We start from the raw sequence: 27,418 nt of genomic DNA on the forward strand, positions 1-27,418 counted from the left end.
ACCTATTTCTAGAGTCTATGTTCAGCTTGGAACTTGCAGACCTGGTGTAACTAAGAAGCTTGTTGCTAATCGTAACTTAGTAATTCTGTTTGCCTGGACTCTTGTAAGCAGTGTGAGCTTATTTTCAGGTTGGGTAATTTTATCAGAGGGTGAGGCAGCAACGCAACGCACTATGTTGCCCAGTCCCTCTAAACCATATTGTACATACTGTTAGTGGCTGGGCAAACTCACCATTTAGACCCAGAGGACTGGGTTTTCCAGTGGTCTAGAGGTCATTTGCACATTTTTTTCCTGACTTCCTGTGAGACTATGGGTCTTACTGAAATTACAGCTAGAAGTGTTAATAGCACCTTAAGAAAGCAAGATGAGCTGCCTCATGGCTTTTGTTAGCCATGTTTAATTAATTAATTAATTATTAATTAGCATGTTAGCCATGTTTAATTAATTAATTAAAACAGTGCATCATGAAACAATAAATTGATATGGGTCACTTGATAGGTCTGCAAACTAATTACAAATTAACAATCATAGATAATCTCAAAATAAAGGAACATATGCCCAGGTTTTCACACGAGGGAAAATATTTTACCTCAATATTATCATCTAATACCATTTCAGAGTTGTAACACCGTGCCATTTCCTACACAGTGGTTGTATGCTGGCCTATGGTTAAGCGGCTGGTTTGTCATGGGTGACAAGATACAAGTGATGTGGAAACTTTATAAATATTGTCACCCACTCCAACTATTAGCCCAGCAATCAACTAAATATTCAAAGTGAGGCTTCTGGTCTCCTAGAGGCAGTCCTTCCAGATAGGTGTGGATGCTTACAGCCAGAGCTGAGCTTGCCAAGGGCTAGCTGGACAGAGTCTGCAATGGACTCAATGGATTTAAGAAATGAAATAACGACCAGGAGGGAAGAGAACAGAATCTTGTCCTGTCAGAATTTCTTCTATGGGTGAAGAATCCCTGTCTTATAAATGGTTCATTGGGCACATCTCACCAATGCTCACTATGTTTAAAACCTAGTGGAAAGAATTATAAGTGGTGAGTAGGGCATCAGAATGGAAAACACAGAGTAATAAACCACCTGAAAACCTCCAAACTGCCGGCATCATTCAGCAGTCTGTGCTACCCTGCGCTCTTTGTCACATGAAAAGACTCTGGCAGAGGTCCAGCCACTCTACCCTTTCTATTCCCGAAAGGTCATTCTCACTAATGGCCATAAATGTAACATGAAGAAGACAAGCACAAGGGTGCGCAATGGGTTAACTGAGAGCAAAAGCTACAGAACTATCTTCATTGTTCAATGCACTTCCTCATCCCTTCCACTCTCAGGCTCCAACAACACAGAGAAACAAGCCATGGTTCAGTCTTCAAAGAAGAACATATGGAAACTCACTCGTCACTAGGGAAAGATCTTTCAGTGGCTACTAACATAGCTGCATAATGGAAGTAAATGAATTTCCAGTCATAATGTTTACATTTCAATCAAAAGTATTGCAAATTTTAAGTAGGCAAATACAGTTGTTCATTTAACATCACATATGTGATACAACATTGTTTTATATCATCATCATCCACTTAATAGTCAATAGGCAGGTCTGCAACATGAGATTTTTCAGGAATCCTACAGCAACACATACACACAAACACACACGAATCACATGTAGGAAATAGCCTGCATCAGGTAAGTAAGGTTAATGGCAAAAGCTTCTTTCTATGCAGAAGAAATTGAACATTAAAGCTGCAGCATTAGGAAAAAAAAGTTTAAAAACAAGAAATGAAGTCGTACAACAGATGAGAACTTAACAAAATTGGTGACCTTTCCACACAGATGAAGTCAGGTTAAAAAAAACAAACCAAAACAAAACCAAAGGGACCAAATGAGACCAAAAGAGAACCTCCCCCCCACACACATACAGACAAAAGTGAGAGCACAACAAAGGAAGTGGAAGAAAAGTGTTACCCATAAGTAGCCGCCGTTTCACCCGCTTGTCCACATCAGCTACTGACGTGGCATTGTACTCAGAACTCTCAATTGCAGCCTCATCCTTCTCTAAAACACAAGTAAGGGACAAACATGGAGCAGTTGGTTAATCACAAGCCCAATTTTCCGCTGCCTAAGACAGTTTCTTGGCATGGCACAGCCAAAGCCAAGAAGCAAGGCATGAAAGCACTAAATCCCCGTTAGAGAGTTAATTCCCTTTGAGACCCCAGGATAAAATTAAAGGGTGTTTAGGTAAAGGAGGAAGAAAGAGGGGGAGGAGGAAGAATGGTCAACCATGAAGTAATTAAACCACATACAGGAAGCTAGATTCCTACTGGAGAACAAGACAGCTAACATGAGTGCCCCAGAGAGGTGTTAATGATAAAAATTAAAATTCAGGGATGCTAGTTAAACAAACTACAAAGACAAACTGTAAAGTGATTCAGGCTAATGGTGGCACCAGGATCTGAAGATGGCAGGCGGAAGACCGAGACAGACAGAGCGAGCTAGAAGAGTCCGGTGATGGATGGGCACGGATGCACCATAGTCTCGTACACATTGACATGTCGTGAGGAGAAATCAAACAACAGCATGCAAATTAAACAAAAACAACAACAAAAATAAACAAACAACAAACCAACCAAACAAAAAAAGATCAATTTGGGCAGTGCTGGTTGCCTGCTTGTCTATGAAACACTACTAGCTAAACATTCAATGCTAGGAAAGATGTTGCAAGAACAGGGTTTAGTAATTTTATAAGCATGCAGTAAGCGAGATGATGTCAGCAAAGGTCATTTTACAAGGTAGTCTCTGATATCCTACATGTAAGAGTTTCATACAGCATAATGAGGACTTTAGTTTGGTTATGCTTCATTAGGAATACACAGAAACAGTCACAAGTGTGGGAAGAGATGATCAGTAAGTGAAATAAAAATAAAGATTTCTGATACTGGAGAGCAATGGAGAAGCAGCAGCTGAGTAAATGAAAGGATTTATACGGAGAGGGAAATGCTTATTAGGAAAAAAACCAAAATGCAAGTGGGGAGTTTCACATGCAGCAAACATAAAAAAATAAAATAAAAGGATAAGTCAAGCAAACGAAGACAAAATATGTTAGACAAAGGGTCAACAAGTATTTATCTGGCATTGCAGAAGTTTGCATTCTTGCAGTGATGCCTGGAATATATACACCACTGAAGACAGCAAACACTGGAATCACTGAAGTGAGGAGGAGGAGGAGGCTGGCAGGTTTTGTTTGTGGCAACACTACATGGTTGAGTGGTAACAAGAAGTTGTTTTGTTTTGTTTTTAACAAGTTCTAGATGGGATCAGGCTGCAATAGAGGCTTTTGTTTGAGGTTTTTTGGGTTTTTTTTCTCTGTAAATAATTAATGAACGTCAGTTATCAGACAAGACAGGCAATCAGGAACCATCACCAGAAAGCAGGAATAAAAATTTAAAAAATAAATAAAAAAATTTAGAAGTATTCTAAGAGAAAGAACTACTCAAGAGGGAAGAAAATCAGCACAGGCACTTACATCACAAGACCAAGGAATGTAACATGGAGTTGTATGTATTACATTACACAAACAGAAAAAAAAGTAAAAACAGGTGCAGTGTACACAGCTTTTAAAATAATTTTTACACGCTGGACAAAATAAAACATCAATCCAAGGATATTAATGAACGCTAATAAATAGAAGATCAATTATCCATTCAATAAAACCTCCTCTCAAGGCCTCGCTCTTGCAAATTCTCTGCATCTGGAACCGCCACAGGCTTTAGGGAGGGTTATTTAAACAGAGGGACTGTACGACGGAGCCCTCTGTGTTAATCAAAAGTACTAGCTGAGAGATCCCGTAAGCTGAGACATAGCTTGTGTATACAGCGAGGCAGAGTCCAGCACTGAACCTTGTTCAGCTCTACCTCTGCCAGCATAACCCTCACCCCACCACACAATTTGTGCAATCAAACCCATCAGAAGCGAGTGAGGCTGCGGGCAGCCACGGAGTTTTATGCCGTGGATCAGACCAAGGGATCACTAAAGATAACTGACAGATTTCCATGGGTTTCAAGCGCTCTGTCTTGCAGTATTGATAAAGGAGAGAAAAGATGATAAATATGTGTCCATTCTTTTTTAACCTCAGGAAATTACTAGGAATTTGTAAGAATTTGAAATTAAACAAACAAAAAAGTCAAGATGACCACAATGCTAATGAAAACCATGATGGATTTTAGGTTCTGAGCTGTGAGTAAGAATTTCCAAATCTTAACTTGCAGTATGCAAAAATATCTTTTTTTATTAAAAAAAAAAAAAAGGCAGGGTGGAAAGAAATGGTGTTAAGCAAATAATATATTTTATAACCATAAATGTTTGCATAGCATCCCCCAAGATGCTCCACCTCTTGAACGGCTTTTTCCTACTGATAACCTGAGTGAAAGCTTATTCACTACAACTGCTGTTAATTTTTAGAATCATAAAACATACAACAGGGAAGAAAGCACATCATGATGATTAATTTTCCCCGATAACAGCTTAGAAAAGAGGATCATTTTCCTCACCTTGCTTATGCAAGGAAGTCTTGACTCCTGAAAGTGAATGGAAGAGCTGAACTTTCATTCATAATTATGAAAGTTCTACACCTTTTTACTTCAAAAATTATTAGAGTTATGAAAAGAAATAAAAGTTGCAGAGGAGCAACAAATGCATACTTCATTAACAAACATTTTGACAAAACACACACAAATGCTTCTCCCTCTGTATAGTGTGACTTTAGCTACTATGGCCAGGAACTGCTGTTATACACTTCTCTCAGCAATGGTGCTAAACGCCTGTGAGATACAAACACACACGTGCGCACACACACACACACATACATATGTGCACATATATATTCTATGAAGAATACAAAATAAAATGCACTGCAGAGAAGTACTTACCAATGCAGGTTCGGCCATCCGAATGTAGGGCATACTTCTGATGACAACCACACACAGGACCAGTATCTGTGTCATCACAGGTGTGTTGGCAGCCTCCATTCCCATAGTTACAGGTTACTAGTTAAGCCCCAAATGAATGTGTATATATGTATATATAAATAAAATGACAATGAAACCAATTAGTCTTGAGGGCCTTTCAGAATACAGAAGAGCAGTAACAAACCAAGACATAAGGCAACATCACATTTGTATTTGCAGTCATTTGCATTTCTTATTCTTTCTGACCACCCCTTATCCTAGCCACGCTCCTGTCTCACGCCCTACTCTTAATCCGTGCAGTGAACTAAAAAAGAAAAAAAAAAAAGCAGCATGTGCTACTTTTTCCCCAGCCTATTTGCATTCATAATTTTAGTATGAGTGGTTCCATCTCTGCCTAAAAGCTACATGCTTCATGTCCATGATGTACATGGCATGAAGAAATGAGCAGTCTACTAATACAAACGCATCTTTTCAAGTCTATAGGCAGCGTTTCTCTTTTCCTTCTCCTTCATTTTCTAAGTGGAGGAAGCAGACCAAACAGCAAGAATAGAACCATATAAGTCTTGAAATCTATTATTTCAAGTACCGGTCCTCCTAGAGTAGAAGATGTTTAAAAATAAAACAGGAAACTTGGTTTTTTTTTTTTTCTTTCTTCTCTGAAACAAAAAATACACAGCTGTTATGGCCCTGCAGTGCACTGGCCTCAACAAGAAAGGAAACATTGGAGATGTCACTTTCACTTCCAAGCATACAGTGCAAAATGGCTTTTAGCAATTAAAATGTCCTCCAGTGAAAAAATACTAAAAATACATTAAAGCAAACATTTTTCATGAGAGGTCGTTTTGAAGTTTACATGACTTAATAGGTCAGATTCAACTTCCTTTGTTACATGATGGATTTAATTTCTGACTATTAAGACAAACCAGTTTTTAAATACTAAGCTGGCTAGCACTATTAACAATGCCTCTCGTTTGCCCCTGTTCCATTTAAACCTTTGCAGTTGCATAGCTTGATGCTGAATAACGCAATTCTGATCTGACTGAATTCAGAATTCAATTTACTGTCTTTATATACAGGTAATTTGGACTAGGTTCTTTATTGGTATATACATACTGGCAGCTACAGGGGAAATCCAATATACCATTATTCAGTTATATCATACTCATCATTTCAGAGGACTTCAATGTTTTGAAATGTTACAGTAATTTAAATACTGACTACAGTAATTTAAATACTGCCTCCTACTAATCAGAAGGAACTTCCTCACATTGGTCTCAGCAGAATTTTCCATCTAGATAAAAGAGTTTATAAAAGAGCCAGAGTAGCAAACTGCAATATACAGTAAAACCCAGACAATGGTTAGCAGGATTTTAAAATCATGTATCTAATCTAAACTGAGGTTCTATCTAACCCAATAGGGCTAAACTCATACAATTTCCCACTGACCTCAGTGACTCTGCTTTAGCGCTAGCTTCTTAAAATGGAGTAGACTGGAATTTTCAGTCACAGTGACTCTAACTGAAATATCCCACCTCTGGCGTGAGTGTCCCAGTGCTGAATAGTCATGCCACTCTCAGTAATCACTTATGTATTTTGCTTAAAATAAAACAATTCTAAGAAAAGCAACTGAGGGAGACCCACTGCAGCATACCTAACAGAATTCCCATTAAAACCTCCTGCCAGCGTGGGAACCACAAGTTTACATCCGCGGTCCCTGAAGTCTGGCAAAGATCACAACAGGAATTGTCCATCTCCCAAGCGAGTACAGAGCAGAGGCCACTACAGGTGCAAGCATCCTTGGTCCTTCACATTGTACACTCCGAATAAAATCCCTACATTGTTCAGAGATAGCGAGGGAACAGACTCATGGCCTAGTGGTAAGAACCATCCCCAAGAAGAGGGCCTGCCTGGATTCCCACCTCTCCTCCCAGGAATATCGCTGTTTTATCCAATTGGAAAGAATGTCAGTGAGAAAGATGGAGAGCAGCCTGATCCACATTCCCTTATTGAAGCTTGACAGTTTGGGCAGTAGGCTGGAAAATGCGAATTGTGGGTTCAGTCCCACCAGACAGAGGAGGGAATTGAACTCATATACCAAGAGTCATAAGAATCCTAAAATTCCAAGGAATTACATTAAAAAAGCCCCCTAAGCAACAACCACCCTCAGGCATTCTTTCTCCTTCTCCAGTTTTAGAACATAGCTATTAATTTCTTCTTGTGAAAAAATACACGAAGCAAACCATTCTGCTTTGCATCAAGTGGAAGCAGCATTTCATTTCCTTCAATACACAATAACATTTTAGTTTTTATTTTTGATGCAAAACAAATTAAAATTTTACATCAATTCTCCATTCTTAAACCTCCCAGCTTTTCCATGCCGTCATGCTGAAAAAATCATTCCCTTGCTCAGCACAATGCCTGTCCTTATTCACCTCTCCTCTTTTTGCCCATTCTTTGATTTCCAGTCTTTGGGGGCTAATATTTTTCTTGCGGCTCGCTCTCTCTGCCACATTATGTGTGCAACAGTAACTTCCTGGTTAATCTGGAGGTAGATGAAATACTGGTTTGCAGCCTAGCTGAGAGCTAGAGGAACGGACAGAGGTTGTTTCAGTCTGCTGGCTGCAGCCTGACTGCAAACGTGAGCTCTCTTCTGGCTGGCTGCGTCTGGGATGGGAACAAGCAGGGGCAGTAAGCGGTACAGAAGGCAGCTGCCTGCAATATCCACGGTATTGGGCTCACACTGGCAGAGCTAATCCAGGATAAGGTAATTTCCATCTACCTATCCTCCCCTTCTTCTTGACCCCGTAAGCCTCTCGGACTACGTGGAGGTTCATTCTATGCTTCTATCCCTGTTGGACTGCAGTGCCATCAGAAATTAACTTAAATGTGTTGTTTATGCCAGATGTTTAAAAACATTTCTAGCCAACAGTACTTTTATTGAGGATTTTAAAGTGCAATCAGTGACAACATGTATATTTTGAACAACTTGACTGCAGTGGTTATTTTTGGCATTCCTTGCTGAAACCTCTGCTGGCAGAGATGAAAATATCTTAACACGTTTTCCCTGATCCACGTAATATGAGGGACTTTTCCTTACTGTATTTGTCTATGAAAAATCGCACTAGACTGATGGGGTTTATACTAAACCCTGCAGAATCACACACTTCTTTTATAGTTTCCCTGTATACTGAAGTTACTGGTTCCTATTCTACCCAGTCAATGAACACAGACATAGGTCAGTTCCTTTTCCTGTCTCTTACAAATATTAGTAAATCACATTTTTGAAGGATTTGAATTTCTGTCTAGACTACAATTTATTTATTTATTTCTTTTAAGCAACTTGAGCCAAAATTCTGGAGCTTGACATCTCTGCAGGTGAAATTGGTACAAAATCCTGTTGTAAAACGTGTCATTTCAATTTCCTTCCAGCCTTAATTCTGTGGCAATGACACACTGAGAAGTTTCTCCTGCTTAGAGGAAGAAAACCAAAACTATTTAAAAGCAAAGGGACATCCAGATCTACTCCATTTTTGTCAGAAAGCATTAAAGCAAAATTAATGAGAAATCTCAAAGTGTTCTTTTAAAAATTATTTCTGATAAATTTGGACTCCACAGCTATGCAAAGACTGTGTGATCATTCATAGCCTGTGACATTAAAAAGGCAAACAAAAAGAGGCAAAATGGTAACTTCTGGTAGATACAGATCACCTTCAAATATTATGAATCATGTTACAATAAAAGGGATGGAAAATAGTAAGTAATTTTTCTTTTTTTTTTTTTACCGAAGGAGAATATACACATATCTGTTAGAACTCAGATATACTTAGCCCCATGTAGCAGATTTAAAACCAGAGTAACACCATTGCTTTTGGCACTGCTTCAGCATTCCTGTATGTCTTAAGTGCAATCAAGATGCTGGGCTCTTTCCCTTAGTGATACCCCTGATTTCCCTTAGAAATACCCTGTACAACTGGCTAAAACCAGCACCTCATAGGGAAGGCTTTGCTCGTGTTGGCTACAAACATGAGTAGAAACAGCACACAAGCTCTACAAAGATGCACACCATCTATGTGAGGTGTCTAATGCTGGCGGCCAAGTTACCAGTCTATTCTCCCAACACTGTTTCTACTGTGAATGAAGAGCTATGGGGCATCCTGAGCCGAAGCCCTGACACTGATGCTTCAAACAGCCTTCAAACAAGATTAATTTTTTTTGCTGACTATAATGCTCAGGCTCTTGAACTGGCCAGCCACCTTTCAGGGCCTGCAAGCTGGCAGCGTGGCATAATCTCCCTGACTGTCCACCTGCCTATGCTGTAAGCAGCAGCACCTATTCAGTTTGGCTGGGCTGAGCTAAGCATTCCTGAGACACAGCTTTGCATGTGGGCCAGTGCTTACATCCATAGAAATAGATGGACTAGTCTTGAAATGACATCTTGATGATGAAAGACAAGAAACAACTGTCTGGGAGAGGAATGACATCTTAAAGAACCAAAAAAAAAAAAAAGTACTTATTCCACTAAATAATGATATTGATGTTTCATGCTAAAACCCCCAGAAGAGAGAAAATACCAGAATTCAGCCTCACTCTACAGGCTAAATTCTGTTTTCAGTGCTTCTCTGAACTTTCATATAATCCTTTTTCTGGTCTCTTCCATCTGACATGGCCATGACAAGGAGTATTTGAAAACATATGGTCAATTATTAAACCTAGCACATAGTACCCACTAACCCCAAAAATCCCCTAAGACAACGATGTCCTGATCTTGTCTGCATGTGGATTGAAATATATACTATGGCTCAGGTGCCACAGAATTTGCAATAAGCCAGAACTTTTGTTTTTGTAGCATGGCTTTCTGTGACTGTTCGAACCAGCACTTTGTAATTCCAGAGAAATTAAAAATTGCACTGTTTTTTAACTAAATTGGCCATTCAATATATAATTTATATAAATATATGAGCATCTCTTTCTATGTGATAAAGCTGTGCATGCAACATTGCTTGCATTATTTATTCTAGTATGGCCTTACATTTTTAACATTCTGGAGGTATTTGTACTGACAGCAAATAGCTGCATGAGAAGATTGTCAGCAGGGGCTGAAAAGCTGCCACTTGGCATAAGTGGGATGGCATTTTATTGTAAACATACTAGACAGTATTTTTAGCACTCAGAAACTACAAAATACCAGACTTCTGGTACGTAGAATTATTGCATCATGATAACCATCCTTAATGACAAATGCGGAAAACAATCCTGTCTTATTCAGTGCATAGTGGAGCTGGGGAAAGTCAGATCTGTGGAAACAGCTGGAGAATCTTGTCTCATTTGCTGCAGAATGAGTAGTAAATCAGAAAGGGACTGTCAAGAAAGGATGGTCTTGTTCAGACAGTGAATAGAGCTCTAAAAAACTCTAATCTGCCCCTGCCATGGAATTCCTACTTAGGGCTTGGCAAGTCACTTGAATCACATCTATTACAAGTTACTAATATTATATTTCTTTCTCCATGGCATTTGCAACTACAGCTGGAGCCATTGGGAGCTTGGCTTTATCATACTAAAGTGCTATAAATGCTGAGCTGGGTTCTGGGTGTTTCCTGTTAATCACCTACCACTACTAAATGACTTTGACATTAACATCTCTATATTCATTTCCCATTTGTAAGACAGGCAAACCAGTACTTCTTAACTTGACAAGAATGTTCTGAAAATACATTACCAATGCCTACAAAGCACTTCGATATTACAGTAATGAGTATCACGGGAAAATCCATGAGGAAATTAAAAATTTTATGTTCACAATAGGGTTTAAAAACTGCGCAGCAGGAAAGGCATGACACTGAATTATGGAGAGGAAGCTATTGAACAAAAGCCTATTTAATGAGCACTGACCATCATGTACACTGAATGAACCAAGACACCAATAGTGACTGCCTTATTAGCATGCGATGATATGATCAGGTGATATGTCATCATGTAATTAGGATGTAATGACAATCTTGTAATGCATGCATAAAAAGCAGGGGGCCTCCCTCCAATTTTTTATGCTTTCTAACTTATTTTAACATCTTTTTTTTCCTTTGAGGAACACATGTTTCATTACTAGTGGACTTGGGCCAATACATCTGAAAACCTCTCCCAGTATTCTGATTCAATTGCAAACTGGCTGATAAAAATTCACTTAGAGAGGTACTGGTTTTCTGTCACTTGTTCACATAAAAAACTACAGAAGCAAGCTCTGACAAACCCTGAAAGGCACAGTCTCCTGGAGGGACCATGATAAATCAGAATAACTGAGAGGGATACAGGGATATACTAGGGGTATATTAGACCCTACCAGTCCCTGGTATGCAGGGCTACAGACCCAGTCCAGGCTGACAAGGGGCAAGTGCCTCTTTTTCAGCTCTTCAACATAGCTGTACTCAGTACTTGCAAAGCTGCAGCTCAAGATTTAATTCAATTCCACTGAAATGGTTAGCTGTGAAAAAGTTTTCTTAAAAGTCAAGATTTGGTTTCAGAACTAGACCTTTATAAATAGCCTGCTGTAATCTCACAATTAGTGTCCCAGGCTATCTGGCTACAGCTTTATACTTCTTTGCTTTTGGAAGGGCTAGAAGTACAGTTATTTTAAATAAAACTCTGGAACATATTTGCAGAATGTGTTGTGGGTTTAGGGGTCGTGTACTCTGCAGCAAGCTCTGCGGCCTTGAAGAACTCAGCGTCCCTACTTAGAGGTCTGTCAGCAAAAGTTCATTATACTTCCAACTACAATTTGAACACCACAGGGCACAGAATAAATTCAAGTTTTTCACTCTACTAAACCTTGAGGCATTTAGAAATACTGTTCTAGAAAAGGCTCTTATCCTCCTGTTACCATCTTACTATGAAAAAGGATAATGTAATTCCCAAGGAATGTACAAATTTGTGGAAACAAATAATAAACAACATAAATAAACATCCTCTCCCACTTTACCAATGTAGCTGATGTTGCACTGCAATTAACAACACACAATGTTCACTTCTAATAAACATTGAGAATGAAAATTACCATAAAGGCAATTTTTCTCTGTGCTTTTGCCTTTGGCCCTGTGTAGCCTCTTAATACTGAGGAGCAATCAGGCTGTACAATATCCTGTGGCATTTCTTGACGATATTCAAAGGTGATTCTTTTGACTTTGTTTTTGGGAACTAATATTGTCTAAGCATGTTTACACAGTGGAGATCTCAGGAAGAAAAAAGCTGAAGTGGAAGAAAGGCTATCACAAAAATACCATCTCTGTGCAAAGCACAATACGTTTCATGTTATTTTATTGCACTGGCTTTTTTTTGTCTCTCACAGAGCTACCAAGTAGGAAAGCAAGCTATTGGAGTCAGCTCTAACACTCACTGAAGCCATCAGAAAGACTCCCATGCAATTCAGAAGCTTTCAGATGACGGTGCTGAGTTAGAGAGGGTCAATATTTTAACCTGTACAGAACAATTCCCAATTTTGTGGGCTAATGACTATCGGTATCTTCAGCATCCCAGCTTCAAGAATACATCACTCAGGGTTTTTCTTTGAAGAACAGTATATATGATAGAGCTGCATGTTTTCCAAGCAATAACAAGAAAAGTAGACTGTGTGCAGTAGAATCAGGACTAGAGCAAACATCTCCATCCTTTTAAAAAGAGGAATTAACACTCTTAACTCGATAGCTCTAGTGGGTTTATCATTAAATCCATTAGTAGATCTATCAATAAATCTGTCATTGTAGACCTTCAAAATATTGCAAGCCAGAATCCTCTATGCTTTATTTGTTTTGCTTTACAAGCAAAGCCTGGATTAAACTGATCCCTCACTTTTCTGAATTCATAGGAAGGTAGAAAAGTTGTTACCATTTTGCTAACAGAGTTACTGCCAACATTCTGTTACTCACTCCCTCTTATCCATCCCCAAGTACACCTTCTACAGCAAAAAACACATTACTAAAATTTGAAATCACCTTTGGCCAAAACGAATTTGATTTCTTGGCTTCTGGAAAATAACAACAATGAAGAAAATAAGACATTTTGGTGCATTTGAAATTTAATCTCCATCTACCTACATTTGCAGTCCTTCTGGTTTTTGGCAAGTTCAAAGCCAGGCCTACATTCACAGGCAACCCCACCTTTGGGCGTCTCCCGGCAGATGTGTGCACACCCATGATCTTTGTTCATACAGTTCATACCCTCTGTAAAAAAAAAAAAGAAAAACAGAAAATATTAGTACTGAAATAAAATTACAAAATAATTAGACACATTCGGTCCTCCAGTAATTTTAATTGTAATTTTTATTTTGCATCTGGACTATGTTCCACAAAGCAAAAGAACACAGCTGAAAAGAGGTATACAATCAACAAAACAGTGTAATAAATGACAAACCTCCTCTGGGCCAAATACAACAAGTACTACTGTAGAATATAGGGTGTTTCTGCTGCATGTAGAAACCCAGGACTTGTGATTTCCCCATTCCATATCCATATTCTAATCTTTCATGAAAATATCATGGATTTAAAGGATACTCCAGGAAGTTGTCTGTCCCACAGGTGATTATCAGAGTTGAATAACTGAGCTCACTGTTATTTTTAGTTTGTATAAATTTAATGGTTGTTACTGTCTGGTGCGTTTTTATTTGCCTGTTAATGTGCTTTATATTTTCTAACACACAAAATCTACCAAAGATTATATCTGAGCATTTTTGCTTGGATCTGTTTCTTCGCTATTTGTTACACATCTCAGTTATCTGTGTCATCCACCATAAGCGCAGCCCACTGCCAACAAACCTACTACCACTTTTCTCTTTGACTACATTAAACAAAACATACCAGCTGTTCGAGAAACACCCAAGTGTCATGGGTGGTATTCCTGTTAATGTTTATGCCAAGGAGCAGTATCAACCAGTATTCTCTTAATCATCATAGGGCCAATTTTAGCTTTCTAAATCATGTAAGTGATTTAGACACTGAATGCGCCTTATGCTCTCAGAGGCTTTCATTACAGAGTTAATTCAAATCCCACATATTCACAGAAATCTTGAACTCAGTCCTTATGGGTCAGCATCCAGCATTCCTCGTGTGAACGAAGGCTAGCTCCATTTGCATTACAAAGCCTTCCCAGACTTCCCCTTGGATATCTGACCTGGAAAGGAGAGACAAATTCTCTCAGAGTACACTGACAAAGAATTCACAGCGTAACTCAGCTTACTACAGTGAACACAGCATGTATTCCCCAAAACACTGGTGTATGCAACATCAGGGTGGACTCAACAGCTCACTTGTCACTTTGTAACATGGCTACTCCTACCTATTCTAGCCTAATTTCTCAAAATGGTGTAAAATGTTCAACTTAAACCCACGGTGACAATGTACTTCAAATAAATGTTTCTTCAGAGCTGTTGCAAAATTTTTGCTTCCAAAGGGGAAAACGATCACTGTCCTCCCTTTTTATTCTTACAGAAACTACACGAACGTACCTGCCACCTCTGGCATCTACACACACTGCCTTTAGGCTGAGGCTGGTCCCACACTATCAAATACTTGAAGCCAAGTGTTGAGGCTTTATGATGAATTTGAGCAGGAGTTTCTCTGCATACAGAATAGTTTTTCATTGAACACAAATTAGCATATAAGACACGTACTAAGAAACTTTGTGTACAAAATTCGGAGGAAATGCTACAGGAAGTCAGTCAGTGATTCCCTCAGGTTGACAGAAGCTAACGGCTTCAGAAGTTACTTGCACTGCTTGACTTTAACTCGGAAAGGCTTGTATTAGCAGAGCAATGAAAAACACACGCCACCAGTCTGAGTGGGTATTTTTGTTCATCTCTCCAACACAAAATATCAGGAACTTAAATCTCACTGCCTATGAAAATCAACATTATAGACAACAGATAAATTTCTCTCTTCTAAATTCCCCTCTGTGTTGGCCTTGATGAGTCTAAAAACTTGCCAAAGCACAAAATAAGTTATTCTCTGTAAACTGCAGCCTGGGCAACAGATGCTATTGAAGAAATAGTACATACAATACACCATCCCATCCCATCCCGTCCCATCCCATCCCATCCTATCCTATACATCAAAGTGAGGTATGAATGTTTTGTTTGGCTGAACAGATGTAAGAAACCTGGGAATGGCCTTATTGAAGGTTTTGAGGCATTTTATAATCTCTTTCTCTCCACTTCTCCCAACAAAGGATTTCAGACACAATGTGTTTGACAAACTGCATTCCTGTGCGCTATGCTATGTTCAGAAAAGGATCTGGGAAAGATAACACATGCCTGATTGAGTCACACTGCTGAGGCAATGAGAAGAGAGGAATTAGATAGATGAAAGAAGATATTTAATGGCCCAGAAGTGTAATGAAGCAAGTGATTTTCAGTGTTTACTTACAGATACTGAGTATCTGCCATTGTTGAAATCACTTGGGAAGACAGAAATTGTGCACTGCTAAAAACATCGGGAGAAATTGAAGATCAGAATTATTACATTTTGAAACAAAAGTAGAAGACAAAGCAGAATTTTATGCTGTTATTTTTGTGTAAGACCACAATATTTCAGTTACTGTATTAATCATCTCAGTTACTGTATTCATCAGGTAGTTGGAGCTGTAGAAAAACTATTTCAGTTCAATGTTTAGCTGGAGAAGAACACGACAGAAATCTCCTAAGCCTGAAAACGATTATTTCAGAAAATGTAAGTTTTTCTGGTGAAATGAAAGACCACTATTATCAGTCAAGAGCAGGAGCTCATCCACAACAAAACTTCTCATTTATATTTTAGTATTTTTCAAAATCCCTAAAAATTAAATTACAAAAAAATCCTAACCAGAATTTTGTTTAGGCCTGAAAAAATTATTTAAATAAAAATGCAGCAAATAAATATTTTGGCTTGTTTAAAAATGTAATCTAAACCAAATTTGTGTTAATTTGAAAATAGTTTCAATCATCCCAAATTTTAATTTTTCAGGAAATGCAGTATTTGGCCAGATGTCTTCTGTATCAATCTCCACACACAAATGATTTATGAATCATTGTTGATACATAAGATTTACTTTTTTTGCAAGCTGACTCTTCAGTCAATACTGAACCTTTTATGATATAGCATATAAATCACACTAAAAACCACAAAAATATGCTAAATACCTTCCTAATACTAGTTTAGTTGCTATACAAATGCATATAAATGCGAGAGAAAATTACTCCTAAAATGATTTTGTTCAGTATTCTCTTTAGCAGGACGTGCTAGAGTCCAAACTCTAAACCGAACTAAAAATACGTAAAACATCTCACACATATTTTCCTATACTGGAACTGGATGGAGTGCACTGCTGCCAGCAAAATCACCGGTCTGCTGACTGCACACCACTCTGCTGTCACAGAAGTAGTGACATGTCTGAGTTATCATCTCCGCTCACTATCACCTCCTGACAAAAGTTTTGCCTTACTTTAGTTAATGTTTAGCAGCCACCTAATGTACACGTGCTTTTTACATAAGGAGCCACGTGTGTGAATAACAGCATGGGAGAAGTTCCCCTGGTGTTAAAGGGGCATGTTTCTTCAGCGTCTCAGTGCCCGCCACGGCGCTCAGCCTCCCTTGGCCCCAGGACACAGGGTGACCCAAAGGGGAGGCAGGCAGCGTGACGGGCAGCGCGCAGCTCCAGCAAAAATGCTGCGTCCCCTCGGGGGTAACTGGCACAACCGAGGCCTAACAACTTGATTTGTAGAAATGAGTGGAAAACTAGTCATTCAAGTAAAAAACATTATCATGGAAAAATTGCGTGGGATTCTCCTGCTCATTTAACTTTGTTTGAAGCTTTTCTCATAATCACAATGAGCCCCGACTCGGCAGAGGGGCCCCAGCACCGAGAGGAGTGCCCTGTGCTTCACGCCTTGCTCCTTCCTAGAGCTCACCAATGTAATGCAGAACCAGGGAAAAGAGGGAAAACACCTATGGAATTATTCTCGGCCTTTCCCAAGACAGTACAGAATTATGCCCACAGCAGTCGTACTTCAGTATGTTGCACGGCCTGGGCAAAATATCAGGCAATGGATCTTTCACCTGAGCCTTAACCATAAAGCATTTGCAGAACTACATCTTTTACTACACAGCCGTGTGGCCACCCTTTCTCCTCCGTAGTGTGCACAACTGCGTCACTCTGGTTTTGAACACAAGGAGTTGTTCCTAGCTACTTCTCTTGATTTTTGCAGTGATCTGTGTGTCCCAGCTTCTAGAACTGATCTGACTATGGGTCAAATGAAAAACCATGGTTCCCAAATCAAGGGAAAGACTAAATGTTGATAAAAGAGAAGTCTGTATACCAAAAACCCCCTTACTTTATCGTCATGACACTAAAATGTCCAATGTTGAAAGGTTCTAGGTTTTTCATGTTAACTGTTAACAAAAGCAGTATCTTAATTCCATATGCTGCTACTCAAGGTAGTCTCTAAAGCGTAGCACAAAAATGGGTGCATGTTCTCTTCGGCAGTGCTGGCAGACAGTAAAAAAACCTTTTCAAACACAGACACGTTCTCAGCAAATTCACCTTACAAAAAGACAGCAAAACAGAATCCAATGGAAAATATAAACAGGAAAAGAAATGCCCCTTAAGAAAGGAAAACACTAATCTAAGTAAACTGAATCCTCTCTCAGCATTTTAGATATGACTTGAGAAACTCTCTCCTATTGCATTCCTGGATTTCTTCTGACTTTCAGTTACAAAAGATTGTTCATGGGAGAGTGGCAGACATTGTTGTATGACCTACAATCCACATTCATTTTTGTTCCTGGCCTAGGAGAGATTTGGGTGTGAGTGTACTACATTAATCCAGTCTGCCATCTAGTTATCACAAATCTCTTAAGAGTGCTGTTCTGCAAAATGTTCCGTCTGATACAATGACCTCTCCATTGTGTTATGCTCTAAAAATGTTTTCAGCTCAATACCTCTGAAAGTGCTTAAATCAGGCTGACTGTGACAACTCAGGTACTGATCAGCCTTTATTTTTCATTAACACTGCCTGTTCTCATCGTAATTAAGACAAATTATTTTAGCAATTATTTTACTCTGTGGTTCATCATATATGCTTACATTATCCTCTATGTTGTCATAATTTCACTCACTCTGGTTTTATATTGTTGCTGTTTTTTATAACTTTCAAATAAACACGCTGATTCCAAACACAATCTGAAAAAGACTACTTTAAATTGCACCAAAGATACCATACAGTAATAACTTTTAGAATATTGTCAGACTATATGTGGCTGAATGTGGTAAGAAAATACAAGAAATCTTGAACTTAACCCATATATACACACTGACATGTGCATCAATTATACACAATTCTCAAACCTACATAATTGGATTCTCTTTTTTGTTGATAAGTTAATTTTAGCACCAGGTACACAGTGAAATCTCTTATTACAGTTGCACCCTTATTTAACAAAAAAATGAATCTCATAAAGAAATCATTAAAAAAGTTGTGGACATGATTTAAGAAATTCATGCATCACACATAATTTGTATGATTCTGTCCCAGTAACTTCCAGAAGAGTTAAAAGACATTAAATATAAGTTATATGCAAGTCATTGAATTGCTGGACTCAGATAAGCCACAGTGTTTAATTATTTATGAACTGTTTTACACACTTTTTATGAACATACCCTGTATGTAAAGTAAAACATAAATCTTTATAACACAAACAACAAGCAATTGTTGTGGTTAGTTTCTCTCCATCAATCTTAGTTATAGGGGATAATTACTTCTGCTTGAGTAGGGGATCCATGTGGTGCTATGAAACTGCTACCGGTGATATTCAGGACTTTTCCCTTTTAGAGAACTGCTCATTTAAGGAATGGTAGAGTTCAACTGTATCACGATCAGTTGATAACAGTTCAACTGTATCAGTATGTATTATATATCACAGCAAAATATAATAATACCAAATATATTGTAATTATAAAAACTATAAAGTAGCAACAAATATGTCTTTAGATCACCTGATTGTCACTTATAGTTATTCTCTCAATGCCTGGTGCTAGAAAGGGGAATATATCTTCAGCAGCAGAGAGAGGAAAGAATACAAGAGGAAACAGGCGTTCTCATTTTAGTTGTTTACTAAACTATTAACATACTGGGATTTTTTGTTTTTTTTTCTTTTTAAAAATTCATGTGAGAAACTACAGCGCTACAATAAAACACACTGGTCAGTGACCAAGCAATTTAGAAGACTGACAGAGACAACTCCTCTCCCAGAGTTTTTGTTTTGCTCTGTTAGGGATGGAAGCCAAACAAAACACACTAACTTTCTCATGGAGACAGGAACATGATGTTAGTGAAAGTGCAAGATGGCCATTTCAAGACAAATGTTACATTATGCATGTAAATTTTGGTCATATAAATGTAGTTAGATGGTTGACTATCCAAAAAAAGCATACTGTTAACTTTTTGGCTGGCTTGTGGAAAGTAGCTCCCCATCTACACCTGTGAGTGTCCCTGCTTTGGCCTTCTAACTCCAGCTTCTTGTGTGCTTCACAAGAGTGATGAAAATCAACATTTGGCTGAACCAACCAATTATAGTCAACAAATACATATGGTCAGATCTTAGCTCCATTGAAGCCCAAGGATGGTTTTCCAACAGCCTGCATCTGACCTTTACGCTGCACAGTTGCATCAGATCTTCTGGACATTTCTGGCTCGCTAATAAGGACCTGATTCTGGGACGTGAAGAATGGGTGAGCTCAGCTCCCCAGTGAGAGCCTAAGATGCTCTCATCTCAAAACAGAGTATGTCCTTATATGAGCATAAAAAAAACACCACGAAGATTTGGTCTCTTCAGCAAGAAAAGAGAGGATGAAACTAATTGACTGAGGCAGCTATCCTTCCTCAGCCGATCACAATGTCATGGGTACAATGCATCCATCTAGGAATAGACCACTACAACTAAGTGAGAAACCTTGCATTGGGTATGCTGGAAATGTAATAATCTATGTCACGGTCTAATGGTTTTCATACTGTTAACTGAATGATCACAAGACTTTCTTTCCACCGTCATTCCTGAAGTAAGTTGCTTGGTTCTGCCTAAAGCTTTAGGAAGATACAGTTGTTTCAGTGACTACAACTCACCCCAACAGAGGCTGAAAAGAAAAGAAAGCAAATAAAGCAGGCAAGCTGACCCAAGGAACAAGAATTCTACACTATTAAGTAGGTTGGCTGGAGAAATCCCGGACATCATACAAAAAAACAGCTGCTGGTATATTACAAAATAAACAAATGCAAGTTTGTTTAGCAATTACAGGTGTTTTCAGTTTGGATAGAAAACATGCTTAGGGAAAGCATCTTCAGCGCGCAGGCTTGCAGTCTGATCTCTGACAAGATGTTCCTGCTCTGAGTGGCAGCCAGAAAACGGCATGTGTCATCCAGCCCTGAAGACGGCTTTTGTCTTAAGATTTAGAAATAGGCATGTGTCAGAAATATAACTTCATTCTATCAGCAGTAAAAGCAAAGGTCTGCAATTCTGCAAAGGTACTGTAATTTCAGAAAAGAGGTTAGAAAGATTAAATGAATGATGGGAGTGAACGGACCAAGTTTCATTTAGCAGAAAACCCATGCAGGTAGGGAAAGGAAATAGATTAAAAAACTTCCAGAAAATGTCAGCAATTCCTGTGAGACCAAGGATAAAGAATACGTAAGACTGGCTGAAGTCCAGCCCAGGTTGGTTGTGACCGACTTGTGATCATGTGATGGCTTTTTGGTGGATCACATGAAAGAAGTTTAGCAATCTCAGTCTGTTTCCCACATTGCAGAGCTACCAATAGAAGCTGGTGCTCACTGAAACTCCTTCCAATAGTCTCTGTTACCTTCTCTCATATTATTATGGTTTATCTCAAAGAAAATTCAGCAAGATAGCCCAGGGAATGTGTGTTGCTGCTGCTCTGCCAGAATCAAGGCTGTCAGTCTCTCCTAGTATCTACTTGGCACCTGACATTACCACTGATTTCGCACAAAGGGAAATAAATGGCAGGGGAAGAGAAAGATAAGGACAAGAAAGGAAAGCAAAACAAACCACAGTCAACACTACTACAATCTGCTTTTAATTTTGCTTCATCTTTAAATTGCAATTCCTTAAACAGGAAAGCAAAGCAAAAGAAAAGGTTGGGTTTTGGGGAGTCACTGCCACACAAAATCCCTTGGCAGCTGGAGGTGACCCTGAGGGCAGACATGGCCATGCAGGAGGCACAGCTAAGAAATGAGCTTTCTCCATTTGAGTCTTCACCACCGCTGTCATATATCTTGGTGCCTTAGTGGGAGCTAATAAACCTTGAGTAGCTCTCATATCCTGGCCCCTAGAGATGTGATGCTACAGCACAGCTAGCAAATGACATCGTCATCAAGGCATACTCAAATACCTACAGATGGGTAGGACTTCAGTAACTACAAAGTCCCACGTTGCCACAAAAATTAATAACTCCCAGGTTATTTTTGAAAAGATTAGGCCTTTGGGCCTCATAGCACACTAGAGATATGAACACCTGGCTAACTGTTTTCTAGGAAGTTCTCTCTAGGGATAAAAGTACCTATTTATAACGTAGGAAAATTGTAGAGCATTAGACCAGACAATGGCAAGAAAATATTTTTTCCCTCCCTGGTCACAGGAAAACTCAGTATTTAAGCAAACATTCTCCACCTCCAAGTGAAACTTCTCATAAAGATGTTGCAAAGTTTTTAGTCCCCCAATAAAAAGATTTAAAATAATCTCAGAAAGCAGACAGTTTCCACAAATATAAATGAATAATTTAATTGAAAATACTGCTTTTCATTAGTGTTTCATGAGAAGGTTTTGAACTGGGTCTAACCAAAGTTTAAATCATTATAGTATCATTTATGTAAAGATAAGGCAAGAGATGGGATGATGGGATTAAAAAAAAAAGAATACTAAAATCTTGTCTTTTTTTCCTTCTTCTGAAATCTGCACAGCTGACATGAGACAGCCTTGGTTTCCAGAAAGAAATATTTCTAATAAAATATTTAAAAAAAAAATATTTCTAGGGCACTTTTTCAAACACATAGAGTATATTCAAATAGATAGAATAACAGTAAATATTTCAACAACACTTTGCTTTGCAGGAACTCCTTCACATCCCAAACTCTTGCCAGCAAAATTTCATAACTTCTTGCAACATCATGTAATTAAACACAAAATGAGTATGTGCTGGATCAGGACCTTTGGAAGCAAGAAGAGATATTTAGCAGGTTTACTTTCTGACTCTGCTATTTAAGAAAGCTGTGTAGTAAGTAAACCTTGCAAGGCAGCAGGATGAAACAGATTCTTCTTTTGGGTTCCTATTAAGCTTTAACTAAGACACTTCATTCCTCATGGAACCAACTGATGATTAAGGGCCCCGGATGTGTGTGAGGGTTTACTTTCAAACTTCAAGTAGAAAAATGACCTCAGCAATGCCTATTCTGCATTGGGAATATTCTCACAACTCTCAAATTCTTTTTCAGGGAAGTTAACAGTCTCCTGTGGCCTTGACTTATGGCACTACCTTTCTAAGGCATAATACACCCCAAGTCAGACAATGTTGTCTGAAGAAATCTGATACTAATTTTACTATTCTAGTAAGATTATTTTATTACCTTGAACACAACATGTAAAGACATTTCTAAGCGTTGATGGCTGGAAAAAGTTCCATATATGCAATAGATCTTTTTCTATGTTCTTCTTTACATAAACAGAAAATACATTGTAGGACTAATTAGCAAAATTATATATGATATTATATTAATTATAACTGTATATATTAAATACTATTATAGATATGTGTATCATTATTAATGTACTAATTTATATATATAATGAATATTCATATTATATATAATGTGCTAATGCATATATAACCTATTTAAACCCCAAAATACATTGTGCAAGAAATGAAGACTGTCCACTGCTCTACAGGTATATATGGAGCACAGATCAAATTATTATCTTACATTAGGCTTATCATTTTTGTAGGGCTTAACATGACCAAGAGTCAAAGCTCATTTTCTTATTTTGTTCCTTACAAAACAGAACACTGACCATGATGTTAAGGAATTCATAGACTTGCGCCCCTGCAGAAAAGACCGTGTAGCACAAAGGTGGTCATGTTTCTCAAAGATAAGGGATAAAGCAATAGTGTTTGTAGACTCCTGTTCAGTTTTTTGGAGGTCGCTTCAGCTCTAGAAAGCTGAATGTGAAGCAACATCCATATGTAGCTGTGCTATAGTCCCCCGAGCTTCACATTTCCATCAACATTTTGACAGTAGAAAAATGCAATAGTCTAAGTTATTGTCCAATAACCAAACAGCTGATTTCCATCAGCTGTGGTGACTTTCAGAAAAACATACACAACCTGGAACCAAAATTTTAACAGTGTATTTGGAGCCACTGAGTCAACTACAGTTTCTCTCAAAAATGAGATTGTGGGTATACTTAAGTAGTATGTTTGCACACAACACAAGTTCTTTTGAGGTGCGAAGCTTTCTTTTGTTCAAACCTCAAGGTTTTATAGCCCACTTCCACGCACCATTGGTGTGCAGGAAATAATTTGTCCCTTGGGGAAGTCAAACTGGAAGGTGTACACGAGGGTGCCAGAAACAGCACAGCAGAGTGCAGAATGGATTTCAAACTTGTTCCATATTTCAATACGTTCCCATATATTTTTTATAAAAACACATATAAATTCCACTGCTGAGTATCAGAGAAATAAAGTAATCCAACTCAGAACTGCAATGGAGTCAAGAAAGAATAAAATTACACTATGCATTAGAAAATGCTATCACTTCTAAAATGTTATTCTAGCAAGACTGTCAATACCTGAGGACAATGGAAGACTGAATATGAAAGGCAAAATATATGTTTGCAAACTGCCTTGTGAATGGGCAATTTGAGTTCCTACCAAAATGTTTTGAGATGTGCATAGTGGCTGGGGTAAAAGCTATGTTATCTGGAGTATTGTCATAACTAAATAACTACTTTAATAAGCTCAAAGTGTTTGTCTCGTCCATTCTTCTCTGTCTCTTGATTGATAATTTAGTGGGTCTGGTGCTAGAGCTTATAAATTTGAAAATTCTTTCAAGTTGTTTTTTGTCTATCTGATCAAAGAAATGTTTATGTATCCTTCCCATACTGTGTCTCTTTAAACCATTGGCTTTTTCAAAGTGGTTTTTTTCTTTAACACCATAATGTGATGTACACAGAGAGGTAAATGATGTCAGAATCCTTTCTGCCCCAAACCAGTCTGTAAATCTTCAGAAAAGCAAAGTTCATGGGTGCATTTAAAAGGGGCACAATCTGTTTGTGCTTAAAAGAAAGTCCCCCCTTTTTTGTGTGTGCAGAATAACAATGCCAGAATGTGTTATTCCAAAGAACTGTTGCCATGGTGATGCCATCAATAACATCATTTTCTGCATCCTTGTCCTTTAAACACATAAGGAACGCAACAAGCATTGGTAAATGTGAAAAAAGAACAATTACCTTTTCTCTCTCAACAGCAGAGGAAGCCTTTTTTTCACCTCATCAATAGAAAATTATGTAGAAAGGAATAATAAAGACTGTTACAAGAAGCACCAAGAAGCCTATTAGTGACAAAGGCTTTTTTTTCCTTTCCATGAATAATTACAGCTCTTCAAGAAGAAATCAGCCCAGGCGAAGGACCCTTTGCAAGCTTTAGATGGTAAAACAAACATTTGACTATACAAGGATTTCCCTTTCATGTACCTTTCCAAGGAAAAACAACTAAAATCCAGAGTGAAATGGGAGAGAGAAAACCCAGAGAAACATCTGCTGCAATTAAATTTAAAGAACCCTGCACATTCACCTAAAAGACTCATATCAAAAGCAACTAGATTAGTGACAGAATCAATATAGATTTCAAGCCAGCAGGTTAAATTTGTCTGTGGTGGGAAAGTTTGGCTTTTTAAGTAGTGTAATAACAGGAAGCTATTCTGATTCTGTATGAACAGGGGAAACAGGATTTCAACACTAGATGTGTTACCAAACAGTTGTAAAACACTGTTAAATCTAAAACCTCAAAGGCCAAAGCAAAATGGTAGATACACTTACTACAAAAAGTCAGTTCACAAATAATGGAACCTTTACCAAAGCAAGATTTGACTGCACGGACTTTTAAGAGTCATGTAACATATAATTAGGGAGCCTTTCTGAAACATTACACTTTTGTCCTGACGCTGATGGGCGATGTGCAAATGGGAGCTCTGAATGTGCTGCTTGGTGTTTTCTACACATAGTGAAGGTCAATGTGTTGTGCAATGGCTTGTTTGTATCTTTCGGGCCTTTTCCTACGTACCTATACTAGGGTCAGAGGCTGAAGATGATGGGAAAAATCTCCTGCTTCATTCTCCTTGCCTCTAGGTAGTAAAAGGAATGTAAGTAAGAGAAAAGTGTGGAGGAAAGGAAGAAAGTGACTTTAAAGGTAGTTGGAGCACATGAGTTGGAGATAAGAATAGGAGTTGGTAAGCTCAGACACATATGTCCTATAGAATTAGACCAAAGGGTTATTAGGGTTAACAACAGCAAAGATACATAGCAGAAAACTTTAATCAGGTTTAAAGCAGTAAAATGAATTTATTAAGATGATGCACTTCCAAACTCTTTAGCTGAATGAGAATGGTCTATGAGTAAAAGATAACAACTTAACCATACAGCCACATTTACAATGGAAAGTCTGAGCTAGTTAGGAAAGGGAATTCAAGATGTTTGAATTCTTTTCCTGAACACATTATTGTCTTGCGTTGTCCTTTGATTTCTCGCTGCTTCTGTCTCTCCACCTCTAAAGTGAGAGATAATGCTTGCTCATTTTGGATAGCTCCTTCAGCCCTCCCCTTGTTACTGTGGAAATCCTAAAGGAATTGTGAGCTAGTAAAGATGAACAACATATGGAGATGGTGGGAACCAATTCCTTTCCTTTCTGTTTTGGAGCCTCTGCAATGTTTCAAAGTACTCCACTATTCAATTCAGTTTAAATGCTAACACTGACTGGGTTCTGTTTCATGGAAAAAAAACTTCCACGTTCTGTCTAGATTTCAACACATTTAAGAATTGTTTAGAAAGCTCTGTTGAAAGGCTTTAATAGGGCAGCTAATGGGCTAACTCAGCTTATCTGAGCGGCTATTCACCAAGTTCCCCAGAAAACAAAAATTAGTGAAATATGTTTCTCAGTATCCAAAAATTACCCTTTATCTCTGAAGCCGAAGAAATAAAAGAAAACTTTTGGAAGGAAATGTTATGATTCCCTTCCCTTCTGGTTTGCCTGAGACTTGGAAAGAAAATGTCTATTTTTGTAATTTCCTAGCTGGACTCAGAGGCTGAAAGCTGCACGGCAATTCCCAGTTTACCAGTCCCTCAGATCAACACTCCTGCATGGTTGTCAACAAAACAAACCAAAGTTTTTGATGAATTGGTGAGAGTCTCTTGAACTCCTCTGTGATACTTTAAAGGCCATTGGAAGTTTATATGCTTAATTTATGGAGTAAGTATTAAAAGTGTACATGTGTTTTGTTAAGCAACAGTTTCTTAACTCTGTTGGGACTCTGACTGGAAGGACACTTAGTAATTTTAATTGCTTATAGGTTACCTCAGAATGCATGCGATACATAAAGGTCACTTCAATGTGAACACAATCTTGCACAGATCTTTGAGAAAATCTCCTTTAATTTTTATTCTGAAGAGAGCAAAAAGCTTCTGAGATGAGACATTTAAAAAAGATATGCCACTGCTTACAATATTATTCTCTTTCATCAGTAATTACCCCCCCCCCCAATTCCTTACAATAATCAGGCATATCAGCTACATCATTCTCTTTTTCTGTCCCCTGAATCCTCCGATAGAATTTCCTCTACTTGATCATGTAAAATTGTACCATTTTTCAATGGAAAAGCAGAAGGAATGATGTCAAAACTTAAACTCCCCTTTGCTAACATATTCAGAATACTAATGCTGCTTCTCAAAAGAGAGCAATCTTTCCATTTTAGGGATGCTTGCAGAATAGAAACCTGAAGATGAACCCAGAAGCATGCCTTTGTGGCTATTTAGAATTAATAGAACTTCCACTGTGGCAAAAGGCAGACTATCACAAAAAAGCAAGCTACATCATGCCACATCCCAATTAAAACTTCAGTTGTTTTCATGGCCTCTGCAAGAATGCATCCACATCTACATCACCACCATTTCTACTTGAATGGGTGCCGTTCCCCTACACTTAAGTCACAAAAGTATTTTTTAAATGTTCTCGAAGATAGCACTGAAAATCTTCAGTGACATATTTCTGGCCACAGCCTGCACAACAAAAGCTAGCAAGTATGTCTTACAGCTGTGCTTTTATCACCACATAGATAACAGGATAGACTTTTTGTGACACATCTTTGCTAAGGAACTTGCCAG

The 27,418-nt window shown here is 38.3% G+C and overlaps 1 protein-coding gene across 4 annotated transcripts in view; it reads right to left on the minus strand.

Moving 5' to 3' along the window:
* The window catches only part of SCUBE1 (signal peptide, CUB domain and EGF like domain containing 1), a 217,630-nt gene that overhangs the window by 97,422 nt on the left and 92,790 nt on the right, over positions 1–27,418 (minus strand). For 2 of the 4 annotated variants that reach the window (XM_052790179.1, XM_052790178.1), the window contains exons 5-7: positions 13,049–13,174; positions 4,929–5,045; positions 1,969–2,058 (exon numbers count right to left, since the gene is read on the minus strand). In XM_052790179.1, the coding sequence (XP_052646139.1) occupies positions 1,969–2,058; positions 4,929–5,045; positions 13,049–13,174 (333 nt within the window). The remainder of the gene's footprint in view (positions 1–1,968; positions 2,059–4,928; positions 5,046–13,048; positions 13,175–27,418) is intronic. The other 2 variants (XM_052790181.1, XM_052790180.1) reach the window with 1 other exon arrangement.

The sequence above is a fragment of the Harpia harpyja genome, chromosome 6 (assembly GCF_026419915.1).
Source record: "Harpia harpyja isolate bHarHar1 chromosome 6, bHarHar1 primary haplotype, whole genome shotgun sequence".
Taxonomy (NCBI): domain Eukaryota; kingdom Metazoa; phylum Chordata; class Aves; order Accipitriformes; family Accipitridae; genus Harpia; species Harpia harpyja.